The sequence below is a fragment of the Osmerus mordax genome, chromosome 1, assembly GCF_038355195.1.
Source record: "Osmerus mordax isolate fOsmMor3 chromosome 1, fOsmMor3.pri, whole genome shotgun sequence".
Classification (NCBI taxonomy): Eukaryota; Metazoa; Chordata; class Actinopteri; order Osmeriformes; family Osmeridae; genus Osmerus; species Osmerus mordax.
In genome coordinates this window covers 11,776,688-11,798,351 of record NC_090050.1, presented here as the reverse complement: position 1 = coordinate 11,798,351, position 21,664 = coordinate 11,776,688, and the positions used below count along the sequence as shown (strand labels likewise).

The 21,664-nt window shown below is 44.0% G+C and overlaps 4 protein-coding genes across 4 annotated transcripts; all 4 read left to right on the top strand.

Annotated features, from left to right (window-relative positions):
* Nucleotides 1-97: 97 nt before the first annotated feature.
* pxk (PX domain containing serine/threonine kinase) lies at nt 98-8,759 on the top strand. Its single transcript, XM_067232499.1, has 18 exons — nt 98-367; nt 1,524-1,574; nt 1,679-1,726; nt 2,000-2,186; nt 2,338-2,415; nt 2,739-2,812; nt 2,904-2,978; nt 3,784-3,888; nt 4,156-4,257; nt 4,598-4,759; nt 4,918-5,035; nt 5,297-5,375; nt 5,808-5,856; nt 6,008-6,085; nt 6,225-6,311; nt 6,788-6,851; nt 6,974-7,033; nt 8,520-8,759. The coding sequence occupies exons 1-18, from the start codon at nt 266-268 to the stop codon at nt 8,705-8,707; spliced, it is 1,707 nt and encodes a 568-aa protein (XP_067088600.1). The 5' UTR covers nt 98-265; the 3' UTR covers nt 8,708-8,759.
* A 1,951-nt stretch (nt 8,760-10,710) lies between these two features.
* Nucleotides 10,711-13,776, top strand: pdhb (pyruvate dehydrogenase E1 subunit beta). Its single transcript, XM_067233074.1, has 10 exons — nt 10,711-10,778; nt 10,868-10,927; nt 11,393-11,500; nt 11,801-11,863; nt 11,950-11,985; nt 12,083-12,368; nt 12,535-12,645; nt 12,796-12,887; nt 12,983-13,124; nt 13,311-13,776. Exons 1-10 carry the CDS (start codon nt 10,743-10,745, stop codon nt 13,454-13,456), a joined length of 1,080 nt encoding a protein of 359 aa, XP_067089175.1. The 5' UTR covers nt 10,711-10,742; the 3' UTR covers nt 13,457-13,776.
* Nucleotides 13,777-14,108: 332 nt separating this feature from the next.
* On the top strand, nt 14,109-16,569 carry kctd6a (potassium channel tetramerization domain containing 6a). The gene is made up of 3 exons (XM_067240177.1): nt 14,109-14,233; nt 14,581-14,732; nt 14,890-16,569. The coding sequence occupies exons 2-3, from the start codon at nt 14,706-14,708 to the stop codon at nt 15,574-15,576; spliced, it is 714 nt and encodes a 237-aa protein (XP_067096278.1). The 5' UTR covers nt 14,109-14,233; nt 14,581-14,705; the 3' UTR covers nt 15,577-16,569.
* Nucleotides 16,570-16,978: 409 nt separating this feature from the next.
* Nucleotides 16,979-21,576, top strand: si:dkey-183j2.10 (glutamate receptor U1). Its single transcript, XM_067242675.1, has 9 exons — nt 16,979-17,048; nt 18,313-18,344; nt 18,453-18,632; nt 18,809-19,032; nt 19,185-19,282; nt 19,459-19,676; nt 19,818-20,037; nt 20,213-20,457; nt 21,470-21,576. The coding sequence occupies exons 1-9, from the start codon at nt 16,979-16,981 to the stop codon at nt 21,554-21,556; spliced, it is 1,374 nt and encodes a 457-aa protein (XP_067098776.1). The 3' UTR covers nt 21,557-21,576.
* The last annotated feature ends 88 nt before the right edge of the window (nt 21,577-21,664 follow it).

The window sequence follows — 21,664 nt, the reverse complement described above, 5'->3', positions numbered from 1 at the left end:
TTCCCTTTCTAAAAAATGGATTGAAAATTCCTAGTCGAATGTCTCCACCTTCAGGGCGGGGAGCTGCTACGTAGCCTCATTAACCACGTTGAACGAGAGAGTCGGAAGCCATCCACCCTGTCCGTCCTGTCACTGGCACAGTGCAGCTCACGATATCACTGAAAGATCAAGCTACGTAGTTAACTAAACATTTAGTCGAATTTAAATATAACCGCCTGTCATTTTTTTTAAAGTGCGGCCTCATTGTGGTTGTACCTATGTCGGGATGGCGTTTTTGGAGAAGCCCTTACCTGGAAGGGTACTGTTGGATGATACAGTTGCTCTGACCGCGGTGATCGAAGCGAGCCAGAATTTACAGTCACATACGGTAAGCGAGCGAAATGGTGGAGGGCGCAATAGCAAGCTACCGTTACTTTCCATAATGTCAATATCTGCCTCACCATTTTATCGAGTCACTAGCTGAAGAGGATATGCATAGCTAACAGTAAGATAGCTTGCCAATCTTGTTGACACAAGTTTAGCTGTGACTCACAGTGTGAGCAAACCGACGCTCAGTCATGTAAAATAGCATGCTACTGCTAGCAGAGGCCATTTGGATGCTTTGAAGTCAAACTAGCTCCTAATACGTCAACTTGCTACTCACGATTTGTTTAATAAAATACTGTAAATGTGTTATATTTGTTTCTTATCAGCAATCACCCCGCCAGAATGTTGTAAATGTTTTGAATGTGTAGCTGGGTAGAAGCTAGTGGTAGCTTGCTAATTTGCTAGTTGAACTTGAATACAGCGTTTTGTTTTGACAGTATTACAGCTGGTTCATATCATGTGACGCTGTTCATCACCGGTCCGATAAACGTAGCTATTAGCTGGCAAGGGAAATTGAAGTGCTGGTGAAATGATAACTGAGACGTTTAAATGTACGACTTTACAAATAGGGTAGAGCCTCGGATCAATAATATGAAATATCTAACCAAGGGCAAAGCTAAATCACATTAGTCAAGATTGCTTTTGACTTTGAGGTAGACTAGAAAAATAGACTGATGATTGTGTCTAACCTATAGGGCCTACTGTGTTTACTTTGAGGTAAGGAAATAATTCCCAGATTAGATTTATTATAAAGACACCTCATGTAATGTTCCACTTCCCTCAGTACTGTTGCTGGTCCAGGACCGGATTATCTGAAGAGGCTTAAGTCAGAACTTTGGACTTTTGCCGTGGCTTGGTTCAGTTACCTTCCTTTCACACATCCTTTTGTTAGTCTACAGGATATACAATTTGTCTATCCTGTGAAACAGTCTAATTAAAACTGACCTTTGAGAAACATTGTGTAGGAGTAACATGAGTTCTTTGTCTGTTTGAACAACGCCCATGAGCAAAGAGCAGTAATAAAGGTTGGGTTGATTCATAACCATCATGGACCAGTCACGTGAAAAGAAGTAAGCAAGAATAAAAGTATGAGAGACGACACTTCATTATTCATAAATGTTTATCTACGTTATCGCTTCTGTCTCTTCCTCTTCCAGGAATACATAATCCGCATACAAAGAGGTGTTTCTTCAGATAACAGTTGGCAGGTAAATGAGAACCAGTTTCCTTATGAAAACATCAATAACTAGTCTGGGGAGTTTTTGTTTTACATATTATGCCCATCACTGTTTAATGTTTCTTTTTATTGCAGGTCATTCGCAGATACAGTGATTTTGACATGCTGAATAATAGTCTGCTGGTAAGAGCTCTACTGTTTACCATGACAGACGTACTGTCCTCCCTGGAAATTGTATTTCTTTTTTTACAAAATGCCTAAGTTGCATTGTTCAGGGGAAGTTCTGTTTTTGCTGAGGTTTTACAAGCGAATTTCCTGTGGAGTTCATTGTTAGAATCTCGGATTCCACACTGTTAACTCTCTTACTATGTGTCTCTCTAGTTCCAAACTCTCTCACACACACACACACACACACACTCTTACTCATCAACTTTCTCCCTTCTCCCCAACTCTCAGGTCTCTGGCATAAACCTGCCTCTCCCGCCTAAGAAGCTGTTAGGGAACATGGACAGAGAGTTCATAGCAGAGAGACAAAGAGGACTCCAGGCCTACCTAGACTTCATTACCCAGAACCATGTGCTCTCCAGCTGTGAACTAGTAAAAAAGTTCCTGGATCCTAATAACTACTCTGCCAACTACACAGGTCTGTATAACTAATACCCAGTAATGGGTGCATGAACACATGAACATTTAGAAGAAAAAAAAAAGAATTTTAACATAGATGAGTACATTGGTTTCTTTAGATGCACCATTTCTTAAGAGATTGCTTCACTGAACCATACATTCTGTTGCAGAAATCGCCTTGCAGCAGGTGTCCATGTTCTTCAGATCAGACCCAAAGTGGGAAGTTGTGGAGCCTTTGAAAGACATTGGTAAGACAGAACATAAGATCCCCTTTGTCAGGATCAAACTGATGTAATGAAATCTATCCCTAGGTCATGAGTCCTCCATGTCATGTCCTATTAGGAGATAAATATGACAAATAGCATTTTATTAGTATTACAATGCTTCATCAAATGAAGTCTGATTGAAACGTGCTGCTTACTATTAGTAAGGAGGTCAAGTCTTTACCTTGAAGTGATTTAATGAGTGCGACAGGGTAATTTGATGTCATGTATCTTTCCCAGACAACTGTCTACATGCACATGTTTGTCAGCCAAGCTGTTTATGTATAACAAAGTGTTGATGTATGCAGGATGGAGGATACGAAAGAAATATTTCCTTATAAAAAACAAAGATCTACCAAAGGAACGACAAGTATTAAGTTGGGTAAGTGTCAAGTCATTTCCTGACGTTCCACAGCTTGCGATTAGCGTTCGGAGTGTCTAATTGTGCGGTTTTATTTCGCCCTGTCTCATAGGTTGACCTGGGTCCAGATAAATTCCTGTCAGACAAAGACCTTCAGTCTACAATGAAGCTGCTCCCTACATTGGCTGTGCGTACCGTCTTCATTCAGGAACACTTTAACCAGCCCTCCTCATAAGTGTACACATACAGTACCAGTCAAAAGTTTGGACACATGTTCCCATGGAAACCAAACTTTTGACTGGCACTGTACATGATTTGGTGTAGTCGATATCATCGATCACTTCCGTGACGATGAACAACACAGCCGCTGCCGCCACCACCACCACACCCCCCATGAGACAGAATCTGTTGCATTCCTTCTTAGTTCCAGGGGGAGGGGGGGAGGGGTGGGGGGGATTACAGTCTACCAAACAACCTTCTCTCAGTTTTCCAATGTATGTTATTCCACTGACGATCTCTGATCTGCTAAGACACTCGTTTCTACCACTATTCTCCCAGTACACCGTACTGGAGCCTATATTTATAGTACAAGTCAGCCCTAACTACCAGTATAAAATCACTGTTGTGTTTATTGGCTGGTTCCGTGCCTTCAGCCTCTCTCAGGCCTCTCCCTTGAATTCACCCTCAAGCAGCTGATTAATGTGTGAGTGAAACGGGGTGGAAAAAACCCCAGGGTCCCATGACTGCTCCATCGCCCCACAGATACAAAACATCGTAACGCTCCGACCACAATGAGATTATTTGTGTCGAGCTGCTGTCAGTTCCCATTCTCCGATGGTTAACATGCGTTTAACTTCAAACTGATACACTTAACGGAATGGCCAGACATGGCTTAAAGGTTGACAGAGAGCATCCAAGCTGAGGTGGAAGTGAAATATTTGTCATGGAGTTGGGCCAGATCTCATAGTTGTGATCTTGTCTGTCCTCTCTAGAACCCGTACATCTACCCAGTGACGTTCGCCAACACCAGTGAGTCCTCAGCACTGGTCATCAGGCTGTTCAGTGAGAAAGGCACTCTGAGAGACCACATATGCAAGGTAACCAGACTGCCTCTCCTTGACCTGTGTTTCAACAATATACCAGGCAAGGTTTTTCAGTTAATGCATAACTTCCTTTTGCATGTTGTCGACAGGTGTTAATATAGCTGACGTGCTTCGTTTTTTTCTGTCTAGTCAGCAAAGGGTAGTTGTCAGAAAGGGTTTTATTCGCCAAGAAAGTTTGCACAGACAAGGAATTGACTTTGGCAGGAAGGTGCATAGTGTGACATTATGAGTGTTTGATGTGTCTGTGTGGCCCTCCCTCAGGTGAAGCCCAAAGAGCCCTTCATGAAGAAGTACTGCAACCCCAAGAAGACCCAGGGCCTGGAGCTGCAGCAGATCAGGCTCTACGGGCGGCAGGTTCTGGAGGTGGGCCCCGCATCGTTTCTCATTCACGTGTGGGCGTGGCCTCCTTCTCCCTGCTGTCTCAGTAGCATGCTCTACTTGCACGCCCTCTCAGGCATGGCAACAAGAATGGATTGGTATAGGATAAAGCTTGAGGCAACCCTAGTCCATGAGCAGTCAAACCATTCCACGGGTCTGTGTTTAGTGTGACACCAAAGACTTCACTGTGGACCTGGCTGTCTACCTCAATTAACGACCACCATGAATTAAACATTTCCGCAGACTCTTTCCAGGTGTTTAAGGGACTCTGTAAGAGGGACGTCATCTCATAATCCTGCTATGCTTTTGTTTGTGTCAAATGCAGGTCCTGAAGTTTCTCCATGATAAGGGCTTCCAGTATGGCCATCTCCATGCCTCCAACGTGGTGTTAGAGGACAATACCTGCAAGTTGCTGGACATAGAGAACAGCCTTCTGGGCCTACCGTCCTACTACCGGCCCTACATAGCCCAGTTCAGGAAAATCAACGTAAGAACCAGTGACATGCATGCACACAGTCTGTAGGACGTTGAACCCTAGACATGCACATTCCTGTCGTAGTACGCCGTTTTTTAAGTTTAATTTTTTACAAGTCCGTTTTTTTCTCGACCTCATAACCAAGCCTGTGTGTTTGTGTATGACTTCAGACCGTAGAGAGCATCGACGTCTACTCGTTTGGTCACTTACTGTATGAAATGATGTACGGCAGCCCTCCGGACACGGTGCCCGTGGACCAGTACCCACCGGCACCTTCCACCTCAGTGGGTATGTGCCTTTGACTCGAGTCATAGTATGGTTATAAGACCATAAGACACTACAAACCAGTGAACAAAACCTTGCAGTGACTGCTGATATTAAAAGCTGAAAATAGTACAACAGTATAATGTACTGCATGTCTTTCTAGCTGGCCGTTCAAATGTGAAAACTCGAAGGCCCGCAAATATACTGTGCAATACAGTGTCAGTGGACAATTCTGGGAAGGATTATTTAACGATTTCTTGTATTCCCCCCCCCGTCTGCCTCCAGTCTCTGTGTTGCAATCCATCCTGTCTACTGAGGCCTGCAAGACAGGGATGCCCACTCTTGCGCAACTACTACAGACACCGTGAGCTCAAATCAGCCCTCATTCAAAACACCCAGTATACTACACTACTACTATGTCCTTTTGTGTACTTCTGTTTCTTTCCGCTGTTGCGAAAGACTTGAAAGGCAAACTGTCGGGAAGCATGAAGGGCAGCCGCGTCCCTCTTTGTAATTCGATTCTGCTTTCATAGCAATGTCCTTATCCTTGTCCTCTTCCACCCCCCATGAGAAACACTGACTTATGTTATGTAGAAGGATGTCTCTGTCTGTATTGGTACATGTATAACTATATTTCCCCCCCTCCCCCCCCTCTTTGGTTTATATAATAATGAATTTAAGGGTTGCACATAAGAGACCTCATGACCAGGATCACCACTGTGACCAGCTGTTATGGATATTACACAATCAGGATTGATATGTCGTTTTATTCCAATGTGTCTTCTGGTGCTCGCAGGCTGTTCAGCGACGTGCTCCTGTACCACTCAGAGAAGCTCCAGTTCAAGGTGTGTGTGTCACCTGACTTGGATGCCTCCATATTAAATACAGGAACATCCTATAGGACAAATGTATTTGTTTTATTCTGTCTAGGTATAAATGTTCACTTAACTTTAAAAAAGCTATTTCAGTCACCAACACTGTCATCCTTCAATGCAGATCCCCACCAAGTTAAAAGATGCGCTGAAGACCGCCCGAGAAGGCTTCGAGAAGCGACTTCAAGAGGAGCAGAAAATGGTTTGTCTGACAGGTTTTTATTTCAGCCAGTGTGTATTTTGTGGGCGTGTGTCTTGATTTTAAAGTCAAAGGATTGTTTCTAACTGCCATATCCAACTGTTGATGATTGTTATGGTTGATGGTGTGATGTCTTCCTCAGATCCATCAGCACAGGAGGTTGACGAGAGCTCAGTCCCACCATGGATCAGAGGAGGAGAAGAAGAAGAGGAAGATCCTGGCCAGAAAGGTAGAGAAGCCTCTTAACCCTCAGAGAGAGTGAGAGGGGGTGAGAGATAAGAGAGGGGGTGAGAGAGGGGGTGAGAGAGGGGGTGAGAGAGGGTGAGAGAGGGTGATATGTGGTGAGAGAGGGTGATATGTGGTGAGAGAGTGAGTGAATAGGACAGAGTGAGAGAGTGAGAGAGTGAGAGAGTGAGAGAGTGAGAGGGTGAGAGAGTGAGAGAGTGAGAGAGGGAGAGAGGGAGAGAGGGAGTGAGAGAGAGAGTACTGAAGCTTTAATCTGTTTGGCCTTCTTGGCCCCATTGTGTCTGCCCTCCTGCTGGCCAAATCTGTCCCATGATGTTGAATTGTTGTATTGATACTGATTATAGTTAATGACATTCTAAATGACTAGAAGACCTACATTGTTACAGAACTGTCTGGCCTTGTGAGTGTGCTGATTTGGCTGTTGTAGCTATCAGAATTATATCACTAATCTACTTGCAGAAGTCCAGGCAGTCAACCTATGAAAACGAGGAGGACCTGTCTGTAAAATATAACAACAACTCTGGTATGTTGGTGCTATGGTTAATTAAAAAAAATATATATATATATATATATTCTCCAATATTAGAGCCCCTGTATGTGTGCTTATTATTAGTTTAGCCTCCAGCTTTCTCCCTCCCCCTCCAGGTTCAGGAGCCAGCTCCCCACCCACGTCTCCATCCTCCCCAACACCCCCATCCACCTCAGGTTGGTGCTCTAGATGCTTCCGTCCGTTTTGACCTATAACCCCCCCACATACACACACACACACACACACCACCCTTTCAGCCCGGCTACTGCTGTACTGTACGACCTAATGCTTTATTGAACCTTATTCAGTCACTAGACAAAACAAATCTAAACCAATCCCTGTGGGAATGCTGTCTCAGCACATGGTGGATGCTTATTGAGTGTTTGAGCTGACCAGCAGCTCTCTTTCAATGGGAACTGTTTGTGTTGGCTCTAGTTGGAGTTGTGGTTAATGTGCTCCCCCTTGTGGTCAAAAAGAGACAGAACACTCGTAAACTGGCACCAGAGCAAACAACTATAACCTCTACTCCCCTTTATTGCACTAGATGTCTGTAAGTGTGAAGTATGTGATCAAGGATATGACAAGGATATGATGTTACTGAATGTGTCACCAGGGTTGTTCGATAAAAAGGATGCATGTTTTTGTGCCCTTAGTCTAGAGTACATACATAGGTCTGAGAAGATATTCTATTAATAGCCGGTGTCTAAACATGAGCTGTTTATAATGTAGGTGATGTAATGACTGTATGTCTTATTCCATCCATTTCAAGTTTCTCATCATTCCTATTCCTCTCCACGAAGTGTCTCACCATACTGTTGAAGTTGGTCGTTTTCACGCTGTGATTGATTGTACTGCTGAATGTCAAATGAACAATAACCCTCATCTACCTCTCTCTTTTCCTCCCTGTGCTGTCTTCCAAGTAGAGCATGCCCCATTTTGAACGTGTTGGGTAAAGTAAATTAAATAAATGATTCCTCTCATTTTTAAAGCTGTGGTATACCCTAGTTCGTGGCAAGTTTCTTTTGCCTAGTACACTGTCAAAGCAGCTCTGCATGCCAGTCTGCAGTCAATTTTTTATTGTTTTCTCAAGTTCAAGTTTGTCATTTGCTGTATAAGAAATATATCACAAAACTTTCTCCATTCTTCTTTACTAACATCAGTGACAACTATTCTTTCAAGCACGAACACCATGGAGGAAGCCTATTTTCGTCTTGTCATCGTTCTGTTTTGGCTTTGCTTGCTTTGAAAAGGGTGTATACAGCTTTAAAATGTCACAATCTGCAATGATTCTATGAATAACTTTCCCTTCTGCCACCCACCTTCGGCAATTGTGTTTCAACAGCTGTCCCATATGACTGAATCCTAAATCCCTGTGGATTTAGGCTATTCCGTTTTCATTGTAGATTGTGATGTCTATGTCATGGTTATGTGTGAGAAATATTGCTAAATAATAAGGGTTTTAGCCAGAACATTTGGTCAAACCGATGTAAGAGTATTGAAATGTCATTATAGGATTATGTATTATTCACTATTGTGGCACTGCCTGTTGTAGGATCTACCACAGTGAGGTTGAATGGGTAGTTCTTCACAGGCTGGTTGAATGGACTGTAAATATACTGACATAGACTCGCTGTGTCTGACAGTTGTGTTCTATCCATGCAGGAGTCTCTCCACCACCCCCGCCTCCTCCGCCTCCTCCGCCCCCGGCCAGTGACCCAGGCCAGTCCCTCAATCCCCCACCATCTACTAATGGAGTGACCCGCACCGCTTTGCTTAACTCCATCCAGACTTTCAGCAAAGGAAAACTGAAGAGGGCTGAGACCTGCGATCGCAGTATCGCCCACATTTAATAAGAACCACTTTGGAGAAAATGTCCGGGTTTTAGTTTGGTTTAGAACATTTTGTTTTATTTTTTTATAATAAAGTTATTCCCTCTCAGATGTTAGACTGAAGCAAGGGACTGGATCTTAAATGGCCTGGTCTCAGGTAGGCAGGTTTGGATCGTTTACAGTAACTTCTGGAAGAGGAACTCCTTGGACAAATGTCCATGTTTGAAGTATATGTTTTCTGATCAACATCCTTCCCATGCATTGACTTGAATGTTACTCGCAAAATGTGAGGAAGTTGGTGACGACAGGACACTCACTGGTTTACAGGAGAATATGACTTGAGTCGGGATGCGGTTTGCTTACACATTGCTTCTACTATCGCGATACGACCGCAAGAACTTCTACATGAATTTGAGTGGGACTGTTTGATTTTCAACATGCTATCCTGCTTGTGTTTCAAGCATTGGGGTTCTACACCCAGAAGACTGTTGGGCTGACAGTGTGCCAAATGTATCTATGTGCCGAAGGATATTAGCAGAGTTGTCATGATCACACCGAAGACCAGTTCTCCAACCCTTGATGTTGACTGAAATTAGGAATGAGGATAACTGGAAGATTGTGTTATGATTTCTTTGTGAAACGTTCACACAAATGACTACATAACGTATACAGGCAATGTAATGGACCATTTCTTGGCAGCACTTTACCTTTTGGGTTCAGAATGATGCTGGACTTAGATAATTGTGAGTAATATACAGGGATAATTTGTAGTGAGTTATCCTATTTACGAAAAGAGGCTTCAGTGTCTGCTAATGGCATGATATGACATTGTTAACAACTCTACCACTGTATCAGGCATTGGAGGAAGAGATTCTTGGGAGTTTAAAAAGCAAAATTACAATCTGCATTACTGTGTAAAGTGTCCACATACTATGTTGTGTACACTCATAATGGCTTGATTACATGTATACTTGTGTTGTTGCAAGTGAGAGTAGAAAACCTGTGTTTTATTTTTGAGACATCTGTATTTGGTTTATTTGCACAATATTATGTACTATCAGCATATTTTGCCTGGTTTAATATGTATTTTATGAATGAGCGTTTAAACAGAATATATTTGCTTTCAGTTTTTGAAAACTGGTGAGTGACTGAACTGTATTTTCAGTGAAAGGCAGTTATTATTGATTTGCATAAATCAAATATTTCAATTATGAGCAGACTTTTGATGGGTGGGATATCAAAACCTGTTCCACCACGACCAATCTGCAGAAACTACTAATTGGATTGAACTGTGTTGAAGATGCATAGTTTACCGATGTTGGCACATGGGTGAATACTTTTTGTTTTATGCGTGCTTCTCAACTCATTGTTTTGGAAAAAAAATGGGGTATAAACTTTAAAATGGCAGCAAGGATTTGTGTATAAATAGCTGAGAGTTGAGTTGAAGATGCACTTTAGGTGGAAAGTGAAATATTTTTCCAAACATTTTTGGCAGGCACATAAATCCATCCATTGCCATTTGCTGCGTTATTTTTTGGGGCTTTATATGTTCTATACTGCAAGAGGAAAACCAATATTTCTCACCTTGTCCAATTATACTTATTTTATTAAAAATACTGGATTTAAATGTGTGGCGAATGCTCTTTTTTCCTTTGAATGCTTCTCCTCTCACTATTGGAATGGAATGACAAAATCTGACATGGTTTCAGCCGTTCTTAAGGATTGACTTGCCAGATGGATTTTGGTAGGGCAAGATATTAAAATAAATTTAATCAGACACAGCAAACAATTTTTTTCCTCTGGCTTTTGTAACTCACCTAAAAATGTAGTTGTCAAATCAAATACATTTCCATTTATTTATTAATGTGTTGAGACACAGACGCTGGCTTGCTTGCCCTTGGATTTTGACAGCTCTTCCGCGTCCTCCATCGTAGAGCGTTCCCATTGGTTCTCTACAAAAAAAACACCCCCCACACCACACTAACGTTAGCTTTGATTGGACCAAATCACGAGCCGACACAGACACTCGCATTCTCTATCAGAGGACAGGACAAACATGGCGTCGTTGAGGTGTTTTCTGCGCTCAGGGAGGGTATGCATCAGATTTATTTTAAAACATAAAAATGTGTATAGCTTGTGGCGATTACATGTTGACATGTGCCTTTCTTTTGTATTCTACAGAATGCCGCATCGGTTGTCCTGCGCAGGGAGTTCCACAAAACGTCACCGGCTTCTGTGCAGGTTGCTTTCCAATGTGAAGATGTAGCTTAGAGCTAGCTAGAGTGCTAACCTTCAAAACTATAAAACTCGTACGGACTAAACATTTTAAGAAGCGATGACAGTGTGACAGTAAATTATATTACTGGTAGGATAGGATGTAGTTAAAAAAATCTAAATTCAACGATGTCGCCAATGTAGTTGGCCAACCAGTCAAATCGTTTTAGTCCGGTCAGGACAGACAATACATCTGTAGCTGGCTGTGCCGCGTTAAATTTAAGTTGATAGACTCGTCTTTATTTTGTTGAATTCATGAAGCTTGGGCTATGCATCAGTTTTTGTAGATTGACAACGAGAGCGAGGGAAGTGAGAAATTCCACTGCCGTAGTAGATTACCTAGATTAATAAACATAAGATACATTTATCTTCATATCAACATTAGTTATAACATAAAGATGTGATTGGTGTTCATCTTCTTCTCAAACTAAGGTAACAGTCAGAGATGCTCTTAACCAGGCCATGGATGAAGAGCTGGAGCGGGATGAGAGAGTCTTCCTGCTGGGGGAGGAAGTGGCACAGTATGACGGTGCCTACAAGGTGAGAGAATAACATTCATCGACACTTTCTCAGTACAATGACTTTGAATCATGCCAATTCACTCTCAGTATCCAGTGGTCAGAGACATCTTTTTTAGATTGGATGTGATTGTGTCCTGGGTAACAAATGACTCCATCTGAGCATGTGATTGTAGTAGGGTTAGTTCTATAGAAATTCATAAATTAAGATAGGGTTTCATATGATTCCAGTTGTATGTCAAATGTGTCCTTATCGGTGGTATTTATGACGTGGGTTAATAAACTGTAACTGATAACATCCCTCTGAACTGTGAACTCACAGGTGAGCAGGGGGCTGTGGAAGAAGTATGGAGACAAACGCATCATCGACACGCCTATCACGGAGGTAAAAGAAAAAGGCTGCTGCCTGATTCTCCACAGTAATGCTTTGTTGGGTTTGTTGTCACTAACTGTCTGACGTCCTCCCCGCAGATGGGGTTCACTGGTATCGCAGTTGGGGCTGCTATGGTAAGTCACTCACAGACACAAGGACGTTGCTCTTCCATGTGACCCATCTGTTGATTTGTACGAGTGAAAAAAAATCTTGTCCTTTTTCTATTTCCAGGCAGGACTGAGGCCAATCTGTGAGTTCATGACCTTTAATTTCTCTATGCAAGCCATCGACCAAGTCATCAACTCTGCAGCTAAGACCTACTACATGTCGGCCGGCCGTCAGTCTGTCCCTATCGTGTTCCGGGGGCCTAACGGTGCATCTGCGGGTGTGGCTGCCCAGCACTCCCAGTGCTTTGCAGCCTGGTATGGACACTGCCCTGGCCTCAAGGTAGTGAGTCCATGGAACTCTGAAGATGCCAGGGGTCTCCTCAAAGCAGCCATCAGAGATGACAATCCCGGTTAGAATGTTTTTTTTTTTAAAGTAGTTATAAACCATGAGCGGTTTAGAAATTGCTAGTTGAACTGCTCATAGGAAGATGGGATGGGATTTGTTTGAAGACATTCACGTTGATTCCATGGTGAGAAATCAAATCAAACTCTATTGTCTCTGAATGTTTTGTCCAGTGGTCTTTCTGGAGAATGAGCTGATGTATGGAGTTGCATTTGAAATGTCAGAGGAGGCCCAGTCTAAGGACTTTACCATTCCCATCGGAAAAGCCAAGGTTGAAAGACAAGGTGAGGAAAAATAGAGCAATACATTTCCAATCTGGTCTGATGCTCAAACTCGTATTACTAATCTATTCTCGTTAGTTGCCAAGGCTTACATTATGCAATTTTGAGTTATTATCCTGGAAAGTTTGTCTTTATCCATGCTGTTTGTTGCAGGCACTCACGTCAGTCTCGTGACACATTCCCGGTATGTTAGTCACTGTCTGGACGCTGCTGTCGTCTTGGCCAAAGACGGGATTGAATGTGAGGTAAGAGGGATGCATCGCTATCATCATCATCCTCAGTAACATTAGAAATATGAAAATTAGTAAAATGAATGAAAACACAACTTTTCAAACTGTAGGTCGTTAACCTGCGCACCATCAGACCTCTGGATATTGAGACCATTGAGGCGAGTGTGATGAAGACCAACCACCTGGTGACGGTGGAGGGCGGATGGCCACAGTTTGGAGTAGGAGCTGAGATCTGTGCCAAGATCATGGAGGGTAAGTGATATGACTATTGCCTGTTGATGCAACTGTAGGTGATGCAAATGGTTTGAATGTAAGGAATCAACCGTACATTGGTAATGGAATAAGGTGTTGAGTCTGTACGTTCTGTACACTGCCTTAAATGGTAGCAGTAAAATCTTGGAATCTGATTTAACATTTTTACCATCCCATTTATTGCAGGTCCCGCTTTTAACTACTTGGATGCACCTGCCACTCGAGTGACCGGTGTAGACATCCCAATGCCCTACGCTAAGATTCTGGAAGACAACAGCGTTCCCCAGATTAAAGACATCATCTTTTCAGTGAAAAAGACACTGAATGTTTAATGTTGTTATACTGTATCCATGTTTCCACTCAGTTTCCTTACATTTTCGTCCTTTGCTGTCCATAACAACATACCAGGAAGTATATTCATTTAATTTCTGATTCTTAGATGAAAGGTAAAAAAATACTTGCAACTGTCTAAGGATTGGTTCTTCAGACAGAAATCAGTGGCTTTGTATAGTAGATATCATGGTCCCAAACAGAAAAATGAATGGATTATTGTGGGAAACTATTTATTATAGCCTGTATTGTAACAATCCTATGTATATTGTTGCTGTAAATGGCTCTGTTACAGAAATAAACTTCCCATTTTATCACAATATCGAAATGTGTATTAATTGCCATTTGTCAAGGAACATCGATTAAATATATTTGTCCAACTCCTTAAATTGTACAGACTAGGTTCAAACTGGATGAAGAGAAAAATATATCCGCATAGTAAAAAGAATAATAGCGAAATAAATCCACTGACATTTTTGTGCTAAAATCTTGCGAACTTGCTTTCAAAATAAAAGCATGACTTGAAAAACGCCGGACCTTTATTTTGAATGTGAAGAAATCAACCGGAAATTAGATTCCAAAATCAGGCTTGCTTCACCCAACTGTCTTTATTGTCAAAGCTTTTTATTAAGATACCTTTGCGCGTCAATCTTGGAATATTTATATTACTAGTAGTTAACAAATGTTATTAACTATGGTTAGAACGGGTAGATAGGTAATCTCAGCTGATAAGAGAACTTGACAGAAAACTGGATGAACACATGCAACACCACGCACAGGTACTGCAGCAGGGAGCACTGTCTGTCTGAGCTAATAATGTTAGCAAGTCCGTTAGCTAGCTACCCAGCCTTGCCAGAGCCGAGCCTTCAAACTAACGGTATTCTAATCGAATCAGTGCATTAATGACTTAACGATTCATAATATTTATTGTGGCGTGCTAGCAAAGTACATTGCTACACAACAAGGGAAACATGGCTTGCTACAAACAACTGTAGACATGCTTTATTCAATCAATGATCTAGCTGCGACAGGGAACAAGGAAATAGCTACAGTTGATCGCCGGTGGTGATATAAGGACAGTTGGACATCTGTTTTCTAATGTGTGTTCGCTAATTCGTTTCTGCAGAATGCGTTGCAGTATTACCTTGGCCTGGGGCGAGTGACATTGCTGTTGTGACCGCGTGAAAAAAGTGTTCGGTGTCATAGAAAACATCCTCTGTCGGAAGAGGGGTGACCTGTGCAATATTTCAAATGGAGAATGGAGACTGGAAATATATGGTAAGTCTCAACCAGAGGATGTTCACAACCAAATACTGTGAACAGCTCCTTTAGACTCATATCAAATACATTTGACCGACCATCTTTTAGTCTTTGGGATGGTAGTTTTGGTTTCACGTATATCCCTAAAACCCAGTGTTAAACCCCTGTCGTGCAGATGACTGATCCAGTAATGCTGAACGTGGGAGGCTGTTTGTACACCACGTCCCTGTCCACCCTACAGCGCTACCCTGATTCCATGCTGGGTGCCATGTTCCGTGGAGACTTCCCCACCACCAGGGACGCCAAGGGACACTACTTCATCGACCGAGACGGTCCACTCTTCCGCTACGTACTCAACTTTCTCCGCACCTCCGAGCTGACGTTGCCCTTCGACTTCAAGGAGATGGAGCTTCTCCGCAAAGAGGCCGACTTCTACCAGATCGAGCCGCTCATCCAGTGTCTGGGGGACACCAAGCCCCTCTACCCTTTAGACACCTTCGAAGAGGTGGTGGAGCTCTCCAGCACCCGCAAGCTCTCCAAGTACTCCAACCCCGTAGCGGTGATCATCACCCAGCTCACCATCACCACCAAGGTGCACGCTCTTCTGGAGGGGATTTCCAACAGCTTCACCAAGTGGAACAAACACATGATGGACACCAGGGACTTCCAGGTGTCCTTCACCTTCGGGCCGTGCGACTACCACCAGGAGGTGTCCCTGAGGGTGCACCTGGTGGAGTACATCTCCAAGCAGGGCTTCACCATCAGAAACACGCGCGTGCACCACATGAGCGAGCGGGCCAACGAGAACACCGTGGAGCACCACTGGACGTTCTGTCGGCTGGCGCGCAAGGTGGACGACTAGACTTGCTGACCGATTATTGTCGGGGACACCATCACCTGGGACACCATCACCTGGGACACCATCACCTGGGACACCATCACCTGGGACACCATCACCTGGGACACCATCACCTGGGACACCATCACCTGGGGGACACACACCTGGGGGACACACACATGCCTCGGACATTCAAATACAGCTATCTGGCACACACATGTACAATGTCTGTGTCATTGTAGTAGTAGTGCCAATACCCAAATAACATTCTATACCTCCTATTCAGTACAGTTTAGATGTAGGAGAACTGATCGGTGTGGTGAACACTTTCATGGGGAAATATGAACCATACTGGATATTTCTATGATCACTGACGGGTTTTTCCGTGGGAATTGGAACATAGTGTCAATTAGACCTTCAAGAAGTTGGTCCTAGCTTGAACTTGACTGCATGTGGTACGTGATGCTAATGATTATTACACGTACAGTAATTATTGAATGCCTTTTTTTAATCCCTTAAGGGCTGAGATGATACTATTTTCCTTTCATCAAATTACGAAGAACAAGAATTAGGTCCAAAACATTTATTAAGTGTGTAGTGTAAAGATTTCTCTTAAATGGGTAAAATATGTTAAGCTCACAACACAGTATGGCTGTAAACCAATGTTTCTAGTAGGATTACATTCTATTTGATGTTAGTCCATACCATAGATTTCTATATCAGTTGGATAGGCCTGGATAATGTAATACATATAAAGTAAATGTTTTCTGTGTGAATGGTTGTGAAGTGCTGGACTGATGTTTAATGTGAAACACTGTAACCTCTGTTCACCTCAACTGTAATACATATCGGTTGGATTTATGGTTTTTGTCCTTGTAAACAACTTGTATAGGACCATCCAGGGACTAATACTGAGGACAGCATAGCCTTATCCTGATAGTGCATTGTATCTGACTCCTCAAAGTAGGTCCAATGTGTAACTTTATCTATCCCTATTTAAATAAAGTCTTAAATGGTTCTGTTTTCCAGTTGATCTTTCTTTCCACCCTACAGCTCTTGTCCCCCACCCACATTTTATACGCGGTCTACACTCTCCACCCACACAAATCGATTGGCTGTTTCAGCAGCCCCTATTTCCTGGGATGAGTACTTCTAATCCACCGATGACCAAGTCTGGTTCAGTGAAGTCAGTCTTCCACAGAAGTCGTCCACTCAGCAGTCTCACTGTACGACAAGGAAATCTGTCAGGTAAAGAACTTTCCATTTTTACTAAATGTCCACCTGGGGAAAAAAACTTGAGCTATGCTATTAAATGTTTCTTCATATGTATTGTTTTAGTTGTGGTCGGTGGGGATACGGTGGTATTTGCTTATGTTTTGTCTTGTGTATTTATGTTTGTATGTTATGCAGGATCAGAGGTGTCAGTATGAGGATGCTCTTAGGGTTCCTCCTGTGCACCATGGTGCATCTGCTGAACTTTGGGACCTGCACTGCAGGTAAGTCGCGTGTCTACTCTGTTCTGTTTAACATATACCTTATACATTTACCTTTTTTATGGAGAAAATAGATTTGCGCCACTGTCAAAAGATCGAACAGCTCTCTTGGCGTGGGAGAGATATCCTAGATGAAAACAGAGTAATATGAGAGATCATTAGTTGTTGATGGTTGATACTTAAACAGTTTGACCATTCAAAGCACTTGTGTTTCTGTCTGGTGGCAAATTGACAGTTAGCTAGTCATTTCTCTGCCAGACTCCTCATGTCTTCACTGCTGGATGTGGTGACATGTCTTGGGCCCGTGGTGTCAGAAATGGGGGAAACTGTCAGCTGGGCATGGCATCAAAGCCAGGGGCACCAGGGGTGCTGCGGGCTATATCCTGCCTGGCACAAGGCACCACCTCGTCTGATAGAAAAAGGAAGCAAGCCAGCTGACATGCAGACAAAAATGGTAATAAATCAATTCAAAGCAACAAACAAGAAAGCCTGTGTTTGAGAGATGGGGGGAAAAAAAGTGACAGGTCCCTGAAGAGCTTGTATGCGTGTCACATCCTGAATAGGAGGATCCAATGGGTGTCAAGATCACCCCTGTGGCATGGCTGTGGCCCAGAGGGCCTAGCCTGAATCGAGGCTTTAGATACTCTCTGACTGCCCTCCAAACCCCCCAGCGCCGTGGCTTTGTCATGATTTGGATCCACGCTCGCTAGTGGTCTGTGGCTGTTTATAGACTGGGGGTGTTGTAATGGAGCACTTTCAACAGGGAGAAAGGAGAGCGGCCAGATCGCTAGGATACCGGAAACCAGAATGGTGGCTGGGAGGGCAGAGTCAATGCACCCCCACGTTCACCTCTCTATCTGTGGAGGGGTCACTGACTCTGGGGATGGTCACAGCACCGCACAATGGCCCCTTTGATTCTCCCCTGCTAAATATGGACGGGCATTCCTGCCCGGAAAGAACAACGTCAGCGACTCAGTGATGTCGAGCCAGCAAGAAGTCCGGAAAGACACTTTCACAAAGTCCCAGTGTCACAGGAGAGAAAAGGCTAAAGCATCATTAGCAGTGGCTGCTAGTCCTCACTGGATCCATCCGTGGCTTAGAATTGTTACACCGATCAGCTTCATTGCAAAGATTAGTGTAATTGATTAGTGTAAATGAAAGACCAATTAAACAAGGGAAGGTTGAATGAATCTATGCTGTTATCAAGTGACCATTAGCGTTCTGATGTTAACTCTCAATTCAACTGCAACCTCTTTTTCCTCCTTAGTGAGATCAGAGTTGAGGATCACAACCATTAAGGTAATAGCATATCAATCCTCAAGCGTGTAATTATCCTGCAAAATGTATTAAGAACAAATCAGTATCAAGTATGAACTGACAAGAGCCCCCTGATGTTTCCTCCTACAGCAAGACCCGTACACCATGTCCAAAGGCTCCCAGCTGGAGGGCTACTGCATGGACCTGCTGTCGGAGCTCTCCAAGAAGCTCGGCTTCAAATACAGCGTTCACCTGGTGAAGGACAACAACTACGGGCGTCAGGATGACAATGGCGACTGGAACGGCATGATAGGAGAGGTGGTGAGAGGGGTGAGGACGCACTTCAGACCACATTTTGCATTTGTACCGAGTCACCCAGAATCGTTGGGGTTGTATTCTGACAGATTGTGTGATTCATAATGGTCAGCCAGGGCTGCTAAGATGTCATCTTTGTGTGTGTGTGTGTGTGTGTTTGTGGTATCCGTATTTGTATAATGTCCCTGCAGGAAGCTGACCTGGCTATTGCTCCCCTGACCCTGACCGCGGCGAGGGAGAAGGCTGTGGCCATGACCAAGCCATTCATGCAGACAGGAATCAGCATTCTGCTGAAGAAGGACATCGTGGAGGAGGCCGGCTTCTTTGACTTCCTGAGTCCCTTCTCAGCAGAGACCTGGGGGGGCATTCTCCTGGCCTACCTGGGAACCTCTGCCTGCATCTTCATTGTAGCCAGGTGGGGCGTTGCTTTGTCTGGTTCTATCCATCTTGTCTGGGCTTAGGATGCAAATTCATGTTCTATGTTTTATTAGACAAGGGGTCATTTTATGATTGAAGACATAAATGAATGTGGTTTCAAACATTTCTGGTTGGTGGCTGTGTGACCAGACTGAGCCCATGTGAATGGAGCCAGCCCCAGACAGAGGAGAACAGCTTCACCCTGCTGCACAGCCTGTGGTACACTGCTGGAGCCCTCACCTTACAAGGTCTCAACTACATTCTGATACGAGATGATGTTCATGCTCCCATTGAAAATCTCCACCTAGGCACTATTTATTATTCTTTGTATGTTTTTTTTTTTCTTTGGTTTTCAGTGCTTTACTTTGAATGTTTTAGTAGTAGACAGTGGTGCACTGATGTTCCGTTCTGTGATGATGCTCAGGTGCCGGGCCCCACCCTAAGGCTCTGTCCGGACGGGTCATCTGCTGCACCTGGTGGATGTTTGCTCTCGTGCTCCTGGCCTGCTACTTCTCCAACCTGAGCTCCTCCCAGTCCTCTGACTCCACCTCCCTTTCGGTGAAAGGGTTTGAGGACTTGGCCAACCAGGAAGCGATTGAGTTCGGGACCCTGGCTGGTTCCTCGACACTAGCTTTCTTCAAGGTGAGCCTTTCCCCCCACTCCAACTCCCTCTACTCCCTCATGGCCCCTCATGCTTACAGGAGTCGACTCGTACATTGCTTCTCATTTAGCTGGTTTGGCGGTTCACCTCCTTTTTCTTTTTTTTCGCTCCGTCTTCTGCAGAACTCAAACAATCCAGCCTACCGCAGGATCTACGAGCACATGGAGAGAAGCAAGAGTTTTGTCTCGTCCATGGACGAGGGTGTCCGGCGAGCCAGGGAGGGCAACTATGCCTTTATTGGGGAGTCTGTCTCCCTTGACCTGGCGGTGGCCCGCCACTGTGACCTTGTGCGAGCCCACGAGGTCATCGGGATGAGGGGCTACAGCATCGCAGCCACAATAGGTGAGCACGCTGTCTATGGAATCACCGTTCTGACAGCATAAACTCAAATAACACCCGTTTCTACGAGATTTGCTATTCGGTTTGTCTTAGCTATTGTATACCGACTTCATTTATGTACGAATTTCAAGGAATGGAAATGAAATCTGGTCAATAAATTCCTGTGTGTGTCCTCCAGGCTCTCCCTTACTAAAGAACCTGAGTGTGGCCATCCTGCAGCTGAGTGAGGCTGGGGAGTTGGCCTACCTGCGCAGCAAGTGGTGGGCCAGCAGCTGCGTGACCGACACGGCCAAAGCCTCGGCCCTGCATCCCCACAGCCTCAAGGGGATGTTCCTGATTCTGGGCCTGGGCCTGGGGCTGGGGGTCCTGCTGGCTCTCCTGGAGCTCACCTCCAAGACCCGGAGCAGTGCTGGGGAGCAGAGGGTACGAGCCACGTGCTGGCACACACGTGTATGTGGAAGGCCAGGGACGCTTGCGTTTGTCTCCGGCTGTAAAACAATTCGGTTAGATGTTCAGGGAGATTGACTCGTTAATATCTGACTCCAATTTAGAACCAGTATTAGCCGCATCAAGCAAACTAGATTGAGGTTTTTACCGCCGTAGTGTGATGGATACGTACAAGGAGAACCAGTAACTGTAAATGCACAATGACAGTTTATTATCTAAATAGTAAGATAATCAATACAATAATAATGAAACATAATCAAATACAAAACATACTTTTGGAGCAATCGTTAACGAATTCACAATGAAACTAGGCGCTTAATGACCAGAGCTCGTATAGTAAACACAACTCAGTGATTGGTTAATGTTTTCCATATATCGTGAGCTATCAGCTGGGCTCTTGGTGTGGGTTGCTGGAATGATCACCAAGGACCCAGGCGTAGGGGAAGGTTCAAGCTGCTTTAGTGGCTCCATAGTGCAGGATTCAGGCAACGGTTTTTATGACTTATCAAAAACAAAACTAAATTCCCCAACTGGGGTTCAACAAAAGTTACTTAAACCAGCCATCTCTAACCCCCCCCCCCCCCCCTTTTAAATGGCTACATCATGAACTAGTCCCCAAAATAAACCAACACACAAACACTGACCAATCACATGAAAGAACCAACCCATCCTTCAGCCTACCAACTCAACGGCTAGGCTACCCAGCTGTACCTTATCAAGGTGGCTGATGGAACTACTTATAGGTCCCTTGATTGATGGTGAGAGATGGTCACACCCTCTGGCTCATTTAACTGATATCAGTTAAGTAATATATATGTTATTTCCAAGTATATAGAAGGGGGACACTGTGGTGTAGTGGGTTGAAGTTAAAGCACTATAATTAGAAACAAACTGGCTACTTACAGTTTAGATGACATACACGGAGTTCACTCAACAAAAACACTATGCGCTCTAAGACTCTTGTTTGTGAATCTTGTGTTTTCCACAGAAGTCCTGCTGTACTGTTTTGTCTGATGAACTGAGTCAGCGTCTGAGGAGCAGCAATGTGAACAGGACCCTGGAGGACAAGGCTTGAGAGGCCACACTCAGCACACTCACCACACTCACCTCACTCACCTCCATATAAACATACTAACATGACACACGCACTTGGATGTTTTCCTATTCAGTATAGATAGACCTG

Coding starts and splice junctions, on each gene's coding strand:
- pxk (XM_067232499.1), top strand. CDS start 266: ATGGCGTTTTTGGAGAAGCCCTTACCTGGAAGGGTACTGTTGGATGAT. Junction 1,575..1,678: donor CTTCAGATAACAGTTGGCAG/GTAAATGAGAAC, acceptor TTTTTATTGCAG/GTCATTCGCAGATACAGTGA. Junction 5,036..5,296: donor GGCACCTTCCACCTCAGTGG/GTATGTGCCTTT, acceptor GTCTGCCTCCAG/TCTCTGTGTTGCAATCCATC.
- pdhb (XM_067233074.1), top strand. CDS start 10,743: ATGGCGTCGTTGAGGTGTTTTCTGCGCTCAGGGAGG. Junction 11,864..11,949: donor TCGACACGCCTATCACGGAG/GTAAAAGAAAAA, acceptor TCCTCCCCGCAG/ATGGGGTTCACTGGTATCGC. Junction 12,369..12,534: donor CATCAGAGATGACAATCCCG/GTTAGAATGTTT, acceptor TGTTTTGTCCAG/TGGTCTTTCTGGAGAATGAG.
- kctd6a (XM_067240177.1), top strand. CDS start 14,706: ATGGAGAATGGAGACTGGAAATATATG. Junction 14,733..14,889: donor ATGGAGACTGGAAATATATG/GTAAGTCTCAAC, acceptor CCTGTCGTGCAG/ATGACTGATCCAGTAATGCT.
- si:dkey-183j2.10 (XM_067242675.1), top strand. CDS start 16,979: ATGAGGATGCTCTTAGGGTTCCTCCTGTGCACCATGGTGCATCTGCTG. Junction 18,345..18,452: donor TGAGGATCACAACCATTAAG/GTAATAGCATAT, acceptor TTCCTCCTACAG/CAAGACCCGTACACCATGTC. Junction 19,283..19,458: donor TGGAGCCCTCACCTTACAAG/GTCTCAACTACA, acceptor GATGATGCTCAG/GTGCCGGGCCCCACCCTAAG.